This window comes from Acartia tonsa, chromosome 10, assembly GCF_053477335.1.
Source record: "Acartia tonsa isolate MP-2025a chromosome 10, ASM5347733v1, whole genome shotgun sequence".
NCBI classification, from domain to species: domain Eukaryota; kingdom Metazoa; phylum Arthropoda; class Copepoda; order Calanoida; family Acartiidae; genus Acartia; species Acartia tonsa.
Genome location: NC_137269.1, coordinates 21,333,757 through 21,347,541, shown reverse-complemented (window position 1 = coordinate 21,347,541; position 13,785 = coordinate 21,333,757). Strand labels below are relative to the sequence as shown.

Sequence of the window (13,785 nt, the reverse complement as noted above, 5' to 3'; positions counted from 1 at the left end):
TTTTGGTAAAAATTTTTACTTTTTATTGAATTTTTTCGCATAAAAGAAGCTAACTTTTTTTTAAAACCTTGAAAATTATTTCATCATTTCTTTTAAAACATCCTCCCGCATCGTCAAAAATATATCAAATTTAATATTTACTTATTTGAGCTAGCTTCATACGAATTAAAATTAAAAGAAAAAAAATCCAGGTGTGTGTGTTTACGCAGATGTGCCGTGTGCATTTGAATTTATCGATTTTTCATCTTTAATATAAATATAAGCTTTCGTATATTCCCCTGAATGTTTCTAAAAGAAAGACAGAGATTTCGAATTATAGAGTAATTTCGCTACAAAATTTATATTTTTAAGTTTTGAAATTTATGGCACCTCTGTGCGCGCATGCGCACTATTGATAAGCTTATGATTATTTGAATATAGAGTGCCAAAAATAATTATTAGTTTTGATTCAATTTAATCAAATATTTTGAATCAAGAAGTAAATTACTACTCAATTTTCTCTAAATATTTAAATTTGTAGAATTTACAATTTGTTTGGAAGATTTTTTTTAAGCAAGATGTTTAAAAATGTGGCAAAATTGTGGAACAACAATGTTTCATGATTTCTATATTTATGTTGTCTTTGCCAACCGGAAATACCACCGAGATGGGTTTTTAAAAGATGAATGCCACATTTTTTCGGCGTTTTTTAGACATTGATTGATTGAACGTTGACGATAGAATTTCAAACAGAGTATATAACATAAAAATACTGAATTTTAAATTATTTTTTTAGCAATTTTTCTAATGTCTAACACAGCTCTAAAAAGATGCATTAATTAATATGCAGCAAAAATGGATTGAAGATAATCTTTTTTTTTCTATGAAGGCCGTACCATCAAAAGCGAAATAATTAAATAAATCATTGTATACTCTTTTAGATTTCGCGAATGTCGCGCTTGTTATTCATAGCGTAAAAAATGTCGAAAAAACGCGGCAATATCTTTTAAGAACCCGGCCGGAAATAGATTCATATATGGTTAACAACTATATATATATTTAAATATTTTTTTTTAATATTGAATGCACTATATTTTTTTATATTCTATCGAATATATATTTTATATGTCATTACAAAACTATATTACATTTAATATTAACATTAAAAAAAAAAAACATCAATTTAAACTTTCGTAACCCTGTAATTAGGGATTGGCTTCAGAAGTACAGTTCACCACGGTCCACGCTTGAGCTAGCATCACCAGCATGGCTCTGCCTAGGCTTATAATTAGAAAGGCCAGGGTATTATTATTACAGGTATTGTGTCTTTAAAGGGACTGTGAACGTAAATTTTTCTCATCTTAATATCAAATCTTAACATTATCTTATTCATAATATCTCACAGATAGAGCAAAACGCGCTTTTGTTTGCTTAAAAAACGGCTTTTTCCGACGATTTTTATAAGGTACAGGGAAAGGAAGAAATTTTCCGTATTATATAAAATGTCCATTAAATTGATTTTTTGGTATTATCCTCTTAGAAATTTTTTTTTCAATATTGAAAATTTGAGTACCCCCCCCCCTCCCCCGACAGCGAACTATGAACTCTGGCCGCAGCGCTCGGCTCCCTAGCCTGCCTAGCCGCAGCGCTCTGCCCCCTTGCCTGCCTAGCCGCAGCGCTCGGCCCACTTGCCTGCCTAGCCGCAGCGCTCGGCTCCCTAGCCTAAAACCTAACCTAACCTAAAATAGTTGTTCGTCGGTAGTCGGGGGGGGGGGTACAAAATTGAAAAAATTGAAAAAAAAATTTCTAAGAGGATAACGCCGATTTTTTCTCCCATTATAGCTAAAATTAAACTTTTTCACATGGTACAGAAAGACATCCTGTTAATTTTATTTAAGAAATAGATATTCCTAATCTAACAATAATTTTATTTTGGTCAGGTTTATGGTAATGAATGTAAAGATGGACGGGCGAACATGGGAGCAGTTACTCTTTATCTTGCTGCAGATAACTCGACTCACCCTCACAGAAACACCACCAAGACGCAGGCACATAGATAATTATTATAGAGAAGTTACGATTTTCTTTAAGTATTTAAGAACAAATTCACTAGCATTTTGCTTGTAAAGAAGAAGTAATGAAATTAGTTTGTTTAGTCAGCACACTAAATCTAAAATAAAGAAAAATTTATATTAATGTAGTTTTGACCTAAACAAAGAGTTTCCAGTATGGCTTTGAAACCGATAAATATCCCCTGGATTAAAAATGGTTCTGGGCCATACTGAAAAATTACGTATTACAGACAATTTTCTATGAACAGTCTAGAAATTATATTATCAATACCAGCTTTGTTAGGCCTTTGGCTAACTCGGGGCTAACAAAATTGCTATTGATCTGAAAATTTCTCATTTTACCAGTCGCGGAAAGCTGTCTATAATACGACGCGATAAATAAAATCAGAGACAAAAATACCATTTTTAGATAAAAAGTATACTTTATACCTACCTACACACTTAAATAAAAATAGCCTATTTATATTTAATTTGTTCTTGGATCTTTAGTTAATAGTTATCTATGCTTATCAGGGAGGACACCCTTGGAGGAAGGTTGACCCAGGCCATCTTCCAGACCCTCATTGTCACATGGATCAAGGCTAATCTCTATGTTGTTGTGTCCTGTGAACTTTGGGATCAGTTTCTAGAGGTAATGTTAGCTATACTATAATTAAGATAACCTGCAGAAATAGATATTTTATTACTTGGATGTTACACTAGATTTTTATTTTCTCTAATAAAGTAAAACTCCCAGTGGGCTAAAATGACGATAACCCTAATTCGCCCCCTTTACTCCATTCCGTCCCGTCCTACTGGATAAACAAACTGACCATTGAATGAGTTTCATGTTAGCAACCTAAATTGACTTCAATTTTTCCACTGTCATCAATATCCACGTATATTCTATATCCATTCCATAATGTTTTATTTGTTCTACAGTACAGGAATCAGATCTATTTGCCAATCGTCCTAAAGACAACCAATGCTTTGATTGTACGTCAAGCTTTTAATTTTAAGAGGGATAAAATGAGGGATTTCAAAGGTTTGAGGTTGGTAATCTAATATATTTTTTTTTAATTTTGAAGGGAAACAAATAAGGGGTTTTACGGGTTGAGTGGAGTTAACACCCTTTAAGCCCCACCCTTTAAAATCTGTATCAAGAATTAAAAATGAAGTTTGGGGACGAATTTTTGCTTCATTAATTTAGATGAATTATTTTTCCACCAACTTTTCTACTTGTCAAAATAAGTTCGTTTGTTTTAGGTTTTGAGTGGACTAACTTTATGGGAAGAATTAATCCGGGAGTGGTTTAAGACTATGGAAACCCTTACCAGAGTGTTAGCTAGACAGGTATATTATTTTTTTAATGTTTTTTCCATTAAAGTTTATAAAAATAATCGATATATTATTACTGGGATGTTGTACCACATTTTCATTTACTCTGATAAAGAGATGCTCACAGCTGGCTAAAATAAAGATACCCCCCTTCTCTAAACCCAATCCTTACCCTACTACTGGTTGAACAAACTGACCAATAAACGAATTTCATGTTAGCAAGCTAAAATAACGACAATTTTTTCCCCCTGTCGTAATATCCACGTATATTCTACATTCATTAGAGTAGGTGGTATTATCCTTTTAGAAATGTAGCGCTCGGCTCCCTAGCCTGCCTAGCCGCAGCGCTCGGCCCCCTTGCCTGCCTAGCCGCAGCGCTCGGCCCACTTGCCTGCCTAGCCGCAGCGCTCGGCTCCCTAGCCTAAAACCTAACCTAACCTAAAATAGTTGTTCGTCGGTAGTCGGGGGGGGGGGGGGGGGGGGGGGGGGGGTACAAAATTGAAAAAAATTGAAAAAAAATTTATAATTATAAAGATGTAATTTTGTTAATAATCATTGGTGATGTGGATCAATTTATCGGGGATTGCCTTATCCCTTTAAATCCTTGAAGTTTTACCAACAAAATTCCGTTTGTCCCACTGTCTTATTTGAGAGCTTTACTCTCATAAACGTTATCATTGTTATTTTGTGGAAGGGAATTATGTTTTTTGTAAACGCGAAGCTTTTCTATAATTAGTGTTGGATGGCTGGTCTGTATGGACGAAACTCATAGCTATTATCATTAATTCAAGCATGTAGGAATTGTCCTATCTATTTCAAACTTGTTACCTACTGATTATTTTGGTCTAGCTAAAAAGTATAAGGTTTCTACTTTTGTCGTATTTTTTTAGTTTCATACCTATAGTTTTTGATTATAACAAATTCTTTTATTTAGATTGTAAAGAAACAAGACCTCAGATCAGCATTTGAAACATAGGGGGCAGTTGAAGAAGTAAGTTACAGAAAAGTTTCGCAGCTTATATTTATCTTTGTAGATCTGTATAATAATACAAACAATATTTTGGTTTCTTTACAACAAAATGGCTGGGTGTTGCCACCCCCTTAAAAGTCAAGGCTTGCCTTCACCTTTTCATTACTTGAAAGCTGACACCATTCTAATAAATGTATGTGGTCTCTGTACCTAGTTTTATTGATATTACTATTTTTAAATTCAATAACATTTCATTATAATGCCAAAAATTTAATGTTTAATAACTTCGACGTTGATAAAAGTATTTTTGTAGGTATTTATTGGTGAAGGTTATGGTTTTATAACTTTTAATCATCCCGACGGAGCTGACAAAGCAGTTCAGGTACCATTCTTTTGATACTTTGGGTACCCAATCTTCTTACACTTTGGCTCCAAATCCGATTAATTTACGTTAGATTAGAGCCGGTTCTGAGCCACACAGAAAAGCAACATACATATCGAATCGAATTGAAGATGATTTTATACGAAATATAGATAACAGAATTAATTCCTGGCCTAATTAATTTTCTTGGTCTGACCCTAGAGCCAACAAAACTGGAACCCTTTTATTTTTACTCTCCGCGGAAAATCGCTGAGTGTTGTACACAATACAATAAGAAACTTTTAACTCCCATTAATAGAGGTTAGATACGGAATAAATTATCGTTTTCATGAGGACCCAAATAATCCTCTATTTATCATTTTTTGTTTGAAACTTTCACTACTGCTTTTAGTTAGGTTTAGGGAGATCAAGAAGGGTTTAGAATATTCCACAAGGGTAGGAGGTATTTTTAAGTTATAGGGAATTGTTTTGATTTATTTTTACCTTATTGTTATTAAACAAACTTCAGGTCTTGAAGTTATTTTCACTTCACTTTATTTTTTAAGGAAATGAACGGTACATTATATGCCGGTGAACGGCTGAGAGTGGAAATATCCCGGGGACGAGGCAGGGGACGTGGAGGCGGTGATAGAGGACGCGGAGGTGATAGGGGGCGCAGTTCTTACAGAGGTAGAGGCCGGGGTGGGGGCGGGGATAGGTATGAAAGACGCAGCCCCCCACATTACTCTAGGAAAGTTTTTGTTTTAAAAAGTAAAAGTTAGAAAATCTTTAGGTAGGCTTATTTATTAAATGTAACGTTTAAAAGCAATGCATTTTTTGTAATTTCGCCATGGACTGACGTACAGTTTTGTTATAAAGTTGCTGCGCTAATAAAACAGCAGTACCTAAGATAAAAAAATTTAAAATTAATCTTCCAAAATACTTACTAAAAATCATCGAATTTTTTTTTTCAAAATGAAAACATTTAAAAATAACAGAGGTGGCTCTAGAGGAAGGGGAGGTGATAAGGGTGGCTTTAGAGGCAGAGGCCGTGGAGGGGACAGGGGTGGTTTCAGAGGACGTGGTGGCAGAGGGGGTGGTAGATCCCCTCCACCAAGGTAAAATTTTAAATTTTAAGATTAGTTTAGATATTGCTAGCGGCTGCGGCCCTAGCATTTAGGGGCTCTGTATTAAAAAGAATAGATAGGGGACAGAAATATAGTCTAAAACCATTCCGTGTCATATGAGAAGCTTTCCTACCTATAAAGGAGAACTCAATTGGTTTAGTAGTTATCGAAATCTTAAGCTAAAGACAAAGAACCTTTTTACTTTAAACAATTTAGTATATAAACAAAATATATTAGTGTAATTTCCAAATTTGCTAACTTTAAATGCCTACCATCTCTTTTATTGCTTTATTAAAGATTTTCTAAAATTACAATAACTTTCCTACCTAGATATGCTCTTTTTTATTAGTTCTTCCCTTTTCTACCAATCAAAAAATTTTAAAAACCTTTTTTTTAATGAATTTTAACTTTTTAAGTAAATTATTTTTATTTTTTCAGGTATGAGAGGAGAGATGGCTACGGACCCCCCTCACATTACTTCACAAGGGAGGCACACCCCAGGGGCGACTACTCCCCTCCACAACAACGTTACAGAGGCCCCCCACCGCCAATGAGGGATATGTCGCCACGAGGACCCCCCCGCGGACCTCCTCCCCCCCACCACAGAGAATATTCCCCGTCACCCAGGAGGGGACCTCCCGGTAGGGGCCCACCACCCAGGGATTACTCACCTGAACCAAGAGGTCGGCCACCCCCAAGGTAAAATCAAATTTATATCAGGGATGTAAAGGGATAAGTCAATGGCCGATAAACTGGTGAACATCAACATCGATGATACATAAAATTAGTGGTTAAAAAACGTTTGAACACTCAACTTATTGAAACAATAAATCAAAATTTAATTAACTCCCCAAAGTAGTTACCTAAGCCAATGAATAAGAAAACGTTATAATAAAACTTTTGGGACTGATGAAATTAACAGTTCATTGTCTCCTCTCAATAATGACATAAAGTACCTAGTTTTTTTACCTAATTTGATTTTTAATAGGTATTTTTTAGAATTTTGATGATATATGTTATTTTTAATAGATAACGACATAACATTTACTTATTATAAACTAATCTGAATATTCAAGGTACATGTCACCACCCCCATCCAAAGGGCCACCAGGTGACTATTCTCCAGGACGCAGGGGACCTCCACCCTCCCCGGGTAGACGTGGACCAGGGACCAAGGCTATTCAGGAATGGGTTATTAAATGATTTAAGACGAAGTAAAATATTGTTTAAGTTTAAAAAAAGATTGTACTAAAATAATTTACGTTTCTGTAGACACAACGGGAAACATGGTTCTTATGGGATAGGACAAAAGACGAAGTATTGAAATTAAATCAAGATTTACCTAATAAAAATTAGGTACTCAAAGTTTTTGAGTTGACGAATAAGTAAACTTGTTTCTGAAACTTTGGATACCATTATGATATTTACACCATATTTTACCCTCCCTGCCTGGGGTTTAGGTCTAAATTTATCTAATATTAGTACTTGTTTGGGACAGGGATCTAAAGGGACAAGACAATGGCGGATAAATTGATGTACATCAGCAATGATGATACACAAAATTACCCCTTCTGTGGAGTATAATTAGTTGTTGAAAGCTTTAGACACTTAACTTGATTAATCAACCATTCAAAATTCAATAAAAGTCCCTAGAGTTGTTAAAGCAACGAAGAAGAAAATAAAGCTTTGGGGACTAGTGTAATAAACAGTCCACTTCCTTCCTTCATTTAATCCTCCATAACTTAGGACCCCGCGTTCCACGACTCCATACGCCACGTGAAGCATATAATCAGTAATGCCGAGTACTATGGCCCCAGCCTGTTCTTGTTAGCCACGGATGTTGTTACTGCTTATGTTTTCCAGGTAAGCTTTCCCTTTATTTTTTCTCGTTCTGCGTTTTCAAAGATGTTTAGTTAGATAAGTTTGCTGATTTTTTTGCCACGTGTCAAGATGCCTGTAGGAAATGAATGAGGGGGGAGAGGGGGAGTCGAACCTACACACTTTTATTTTTGCTTTCAAAAGAAAAAATTTAGGTGTGAGAGTAAGGGGGGGGGGGAAGTTCTGACACATTTGCGTAAACAGCGAGTATAGGCTTTATCTTTGGGACGGACGGACGGACAGACATCGTTCTACTTTGTATTATAGATTAGATATTTAGTAGGGAGGGATGGGACATTGGGCTGTAAATCACACTAGCCCCCAAAGTTTTCAAATAACATTTTCTTATTCTTTGGCCTAACAACCTTGGGTACTTTTATTGATTTTTTATTGGTTGGTTCATTAAGTTGAGTGTCCTAACATTTCAATCACTTATTGTAATCTACAGAAGGGGTAACGATGTGTATCATCATTAGAGATGAACATCAATTTATCAGCCATTATCTTATCCCTTTATATCCCTGTAATTATCTAATTAACTAATGAGCAATTTTATTCCAGGTTGAATATCAGTGATACGAGGTCGAATGGGGCCGGTGCCCAGCAAATCCAGGAGGTTGCGCAACAGTTTTCGGCCAGAGCAGTAGAATCAAGAAAAATATGTTTAAGTGTTGTTTCAATCAATAAAGATAAAAATGAAAACAATTTTTTTTTTATTTTTGCGATTTATGTACAAGCGATGTTTTTCTATAATTAAGGTCAGTCGTTTTTTACCACTTTCTCGTGATTTTTACCACCCGTTTTTACCACAATTTTTGGTCAATTTTTACCATATTTACCCTATTTCCGGTAAAATTTTACCAATTTAGGGCAAAAATATTACCAGGTGTTGAACAGTTTTACCACTTTTTCGGTAAAATCTTACAGAAATTTGCGGTAAGATTTTACCAAAAAAGTGGTAAAAATTGGTCAAAATCTGGTATAAATTTGCATCCTAAAATGGTAATATTTTACCGGAAATCTGGTAAAATTTTACCTATAATTGTGGTAAAAATCGCTGGTAAAAAGCGTGAGAAAATACCACAAAAAGTGTTTTTACCACGGTTACGGTAAAATTTTACCACCTTTTAAATCGTATAGGCTGGTAAAATTTTACCATAAAAGTGGTAAAAACTAGGTGTTTTTATGGTATTTCGTAGAACCTGGGTAATCAATATTAATCTTTTACATATTGACTATTTGGGAGTAATCACTTTGTCTGGAAGAAAATACCTATTTCGATTGCACACATCATTTTTCTTTTTTTATGTTAACAAAGTTTGAAAGCGATCATAGCTTTTTACTAATATAAACAAGTTTTAAGCTAGTTGGTTTTAATTTTACGATTTCTATTTTAATATTCGTTAAAAATTTTCTGTAAGAAGATGCTATACATGATTTTTCAGCATGAGTAAGAACCTGTTCTAATCTTGCGAATATTAATCAGTTTCGAAGCAATACTGGAATAGTTTTATTATGAAACAATCAGAGCACAGAATCGAATACTTTCTTATTATTTAAATAAAAGATAAATAGTTTAATAATAGATAAATATTGTAATAAACATCCATAATAAATGAAGGGGCTTATCACTTAATCTTGTACTTATAAGTCCGCCCTTGAAACTATTTAAATTCATATTTTTACCGTCTTTATACTGTAAAAGAGTCTATATTCCTAATTTATTCAGACAAGCGACTGTGAAAAATTTGGTGGAATAAATTTCAAAATTTTATACATTTTGTTTCAATGATTTTGAAACTGGAAAATATAGCTACATATTTTTTATGTATTAATCTTTGTGTTAATTACCCTAGGATTTTTCTAAATGTACTTCTATTCGTAAAACACAGAAACCCATCCAGAAGTATATCTACCCCCTTGGCAAAATTAACGGGGATGGATACACATAAAAAAATTAAACATCTTCCTTAGTTTCAATTTATTCCAAAAATAAGGACGGGAGGAGTTTCTGTGCTTGATTGTCACTTTGAGGGAAACCACAGACTATTCCACCTATGATTGTGATCCAAGAAAAGTACACAATATAAACTGTACCATTCCCTTCAAAATATTTCATACGAAAAATGTATTTTACGCAGAGAGGCAAAACTATTCTGTAAATAAATAAAAATGTGATAAAAAAAAATAATTTAATGACCATGTTTAGATTTGCAATAAATCAACATAACATTATTCCCAATATGAGGTTTATGCCCATCCCCCCCCCCCCCCCCCTATCATTCATAGAAATACAATAATACTTTGCTTAGCAAAGTGACGTTTTCAAATACTTTTCTATACTAAAAGAATAACAAATTTAAGAATACCAATTCCTGTCACCTGGATATAATATGCAAGTATTCAAGGTTGTCAGTACTATCACTAGACAGAAAGGATTATTAAAATTTAAACTTTCAAGATTTATATTTATCCTGGTATTTGCACTTCTTCCCCCCCACCCCTTCATTTTCCACTTCTTTTTTTAACTTTCTCTTTAAAAAAAAAGCTATTCTACTTTTTAGTAGCTGATGCTTCTCGCTCCTAACGTCAATTTACTCGTATTTGACTTTTGTTGAGTAAGTTGCTATGTAGAGGGGTGTAGATATGGGGGTGTGTTCATGCCCATGATTATAGAATACATCTCTCTTGTTATCTTTTTTACGCCCCATTTTCACCCCCTCCTTTAATTTGGTTTTGAGGAGTGTAAAAAAAGCCATAATGTCTCCCCTCCTTAAAAAAAATCCCTGTACAGCCATAATGTCTCCCCTCCTTAAAAAAAATCCCTGTTTTCAACTAAAATCTTATTTTCAGAATTTTCTTTTAAAAATGAAACAGAAAAATGCTAAATAAATCCCAACGAGCATACAGCAATAACAAAGACAATCAATTTAGCTGAAAAAGTAAGATCAAAGAAAATTTAGGAATAATGTGAAGCTTTCTTGAAAATTACAAAACCAAAAAAGCAGTTACAGACAAAATAAATAAGATTGCTTAAGCTAACGCTAGACTTGAAATTTATATTTTAAGTAGCGAAGATTAGAATGTAATATGTCCGTCTACACTTCCTGTTTGCTTCTATTAGGAAACTAACTAAAGTACTGACTGTTACAGAAGAATAATAAAAAAAAAAGATAAAAAATATTTAGATTTTTGAGCTTCTCTTTAATTGCAAGAGACTTGAATGTTAAAATTATGGGTGTACCATAACTTCCTCATAATCTGAAAAATTATTATATCGTATATTCATCCCAAACTTAACGTCCCCTTTTGCTTTACTTTCATTAAAGTAGCAAGCCCCCCCCCCCTCTCAAAAAATTCAAAAAAGTTTATGCGGGGTTACCCACCTCACCCCAACCTTCTGAAACCAACCAAAAAAACTTGCACTTTGTGGTTCACATAATGCTTTAGAGACCTTTACAGGTTTTTACCCCAATTCCTCCAATTCTATTTCCGAGGTAAACAAAATTATAAATTTTTGCCTTTTTGTGAATATGAACAATTTTTCTTGATACGCGCGCAAGTAATGATACACTAAAATTATCATCAGATTATACGAGCTGAGAATTTGAAATTAGAGCATTTATTCTTTTACACAAAATTTAAGAAAAAGAAACATGATTTGATTTTAGACGAATAGTTTAAATTCTATGTAGAATTATCAATTGGAACACTAAATCTAAATATAGATTTAGTGTTTATATAGATTAAGAGGTTATATCTGGTTTGTTGCATAATTTCGACATAAATAAAAAAGGAGTAGATTTATTTAAAATTACAAGTCTATTTTTGTTAGAGAATTAGATTGTTATTTATGAAAAAAATAATAAAGATTATTACAAATGATAACAAAAATGAAATTGTACCCAACAAATTATTACAGATTCAACGTGCATTGAAACCGATAGAATAAATCTAACATTCCTAAATTAAATATTACTGCGCACTTCACTATTAATTACAGGGGACGTTGGACTGTTAATTACTCTAGTACCCAAAGTTTTATTATTACGTTTTCTTATACTTATGGTACTTTTATTAAACTTTGATTAGTTGAGTCAATGGCCAACCCGCGACCGTGGCTCATCACGTAGTGCATCCGCTCGTCGTCGGGAAGGTGATAGGTTCGAATCTCGGTCCAACACCGCGTCATAACTAAAGACGTTAACAATGGTTCCCACTGCTACTATGTCAGATGCGCGACGTAAATAGTCAGAGTGGGGGGAATGCCTTGGTCCAAAACAGGCGCAACTCGTTACCATGCACAGTTGGGACTTCTCAGACAAAGGTCGTGCATCTCTAAGAGTTGGTTGTCTGATGGGCGAATGGACGCTTTACACCGCAATCACCAAGCCCCCTAATGTCTTAAGGTAAGTGGCCAAACCTTTTGACCAGTATTAATATCTATAATCAACATAATTTGGGACTTACATGAAATTAGATGCTGTGAGTATTGGTGCAAAAAATATGACGTAACAAAAAAAATTAGCCAATGAGAGTCCACTACCATTGCCGCCATTGGTCAATAACGGCCTCTCATTGGCTAATTTTTTTGTTACGTCATATTTTTTGCACCAATACTCACAGCATCATGAAATTATCGCCCATTGTCCTTGGTAATATATGAATCAATAGAAGAATATATGTTGTAATGGAACATGATATAAACCTTGTTCCGGAAAGGAAACATAAAAACAATGGGTGAATATTGCTTCATTATTAATGGGGACACATTACAAGTGTATTTTATCTTCCCACCAAGACTACACTGAAACTTTTGATATAAATGACACTAGCGGCTTTTAGTTTGCTTCTTTAATAGGGGAAAGCATTTAGTGATATACCTAAAATAATTCATAATAATAATTCATGCATGGGATAATGAAGTTTTTCGCCTATATTTTACTTTTTTGTGACACAAAATGTACAATTAAGTAAAGTGTCTGTGTTATATTACAATCCTTTTAATTGTAGAAATACAGGGAAAAGATATTAGCTATAATTGAGAAGAAAAAATTATAAAATCTTAAAAGTAGGTATATGTTTTTATATATTTTTTTGGGTCAAATGATTTTTGGCTATAATCGTATATTTAGGCTTAAAGAATTGTCCTATTTATTCAAAAACTTTAAGGATACCTGTAATTAAAATCATTGTCTGTTTGAAACATGTTCATTTAGACACTGGGTTTGAACACATTTGTATTGATTTCGTGGAAATGGAAATGGTGATTTCTATAATAATTTGGTACAATTCATACCCCAAATAGAAAAAGACTAAATTGAGAAACACGCATTTAAAATTTTCATTTGTAATAAATTAAAGTATTCAAAGAAGAAGTATATAATTATACACTTTACCAAAAGAATTAGTTTATCTAACATTGTTCTATCTTTTTATTCCTGTCTTTTATCCGGATCAGGGGCCGTGATACAGCAAATAGTGAAATTGCTGAAAATTTGGATATTATATAATGGCGTAAAACTTTTTCTATATTGTAACTAAAGGGAAGTGGATAAAAAAATGGGGGTAAGAAGGAAGAAGTGGGTTGTGGGGAAATTTTTGGAGTCCTGGTCTATTGTCCCTGAACCGGATATGTCACAATGTAGGGGTGAGTGTAAGTGTGTGTATGTGTGTCTGTGTGTAATATTGATGTATTTTAACGCTCTGTCAACTCTTTATTGTCCTATTATTATGCTCATTAATATTAGGATATAACAGTATATATGGCGATTTCACACAAAGTACCTTGTTGAGCACTGATAAGCCCCCCCTCCCCTCTGTCTTTTGAATTAAATTGAAAATAAGGGGGAGATTATTCTCGTTTGTTTGTCTATTACTTTAGGTCAGATTAGGTTAGGTTAAATTGGGTACTCGGTAGACATGCTGGTATAGGCCCCAATAAGGTTAGACATAGGAAAAAAATCTCCCCCTTCGCCTAAATGGGTGTGGGGGGGGGGTTATAGTGATCAACAAGCACTTTATGTGAAAACACCTTGTATTCATCTGTTAATACTACATTTATAAGTTATTATATCTATA

General features: G+C 33.9%; 1 protein-coding gene and 1 long non-coding RNA gene across 4 annotated transcripts; both read left to right on the top strand.

Moving 5' to 3' along the window:
* Positions 1–1,187: 1,187 nt before the first annotated feature.
* On the top strand, positions 1,188–2,682 carry LOC145329624 (uncharacterized). Its single transcript, XR_013882993.1, has 3 exons — positions 1,188–1,296; positions 1,920–2,027; positions 2,565–2,682. It is a non-coding gene; the product is annotated as an uncharacterized LOC145329624 (long non-coding RNA).
* Positions 2,683–3,301: 619 nt separating this feature from the next.
* Positions 3,302–8,409, top strand: LOC145329623 (uncharacterized). 3 transcript variants are annotated; one of them, XM_080173936.1, is made up of 8 exons: positions 4,298–4,359; positions 4,652–4,720; positions 5,266–5,450; positions 5,698–5,817; positions 6,265–6,525; positions 6,903–7,013; positions 7,575–7,689; positions 8,266–8,409. In XM_080173936.1, exons 3-8 carry the CDS (start codon positions 5,269–5,271, stop codon positions 8,278–8,280), a joined length of 804 nt encoding a protein of 267 aa, XP_080030062.1. In that variant the 5' UTR covers positions 4,298–4,359; positions 4,652–4,720; positions 5,266–5,268; the 3' UTR covers positions 8,281–8,409. The 3 variants fall into 3 exon arrangements, with proteins under 3 accessions (XP_080030061.1, XP_080030062.1, XP_080030060.1); XM_080173935.1 differs by lacking the exons at positions 4,652–4,720; positions 8,266–8,409 and adding an exon at positions 3,302–3,383 and having other exon boundaries at positions 4,303–4,359; positions 7,575–7,758; XM_080173934.1 differs by lacking the exon at positions 8,266–8,409 and having other exon boundaries at positions 7,575–7,758.
* Positions 8,410–13,785: the final 5,376 nt, after the last annotated feature.

What these genes read in the sequence shown, in the direction of transcription:
- LOC145329623 (XM_080173935.1), top strand. Translation starts at nt 5,269, where the DNA reads ATGAACGGTACATTATATGCCGGTGAACGGCTGAGAGTGGAAATATCC. An exon ending in AGCCCCCCACATTACTCTAG is followed by an intron (nt 5,451 to 5,697) that starts GAAAGTTTTTGT and finishes TAAAAATAACAG; the next exon opens with AGGTGGCTCTAGAGGAAGGG. An exon ending in AGAGGTCGGCCACCCCCAAG is followed by an intron (nt 6,526 to 6,902) that starts GTAAAATCAAAT and finishes TGAATATTCAAG; the next exon opens with GTACATGTCACCACCCCCAT.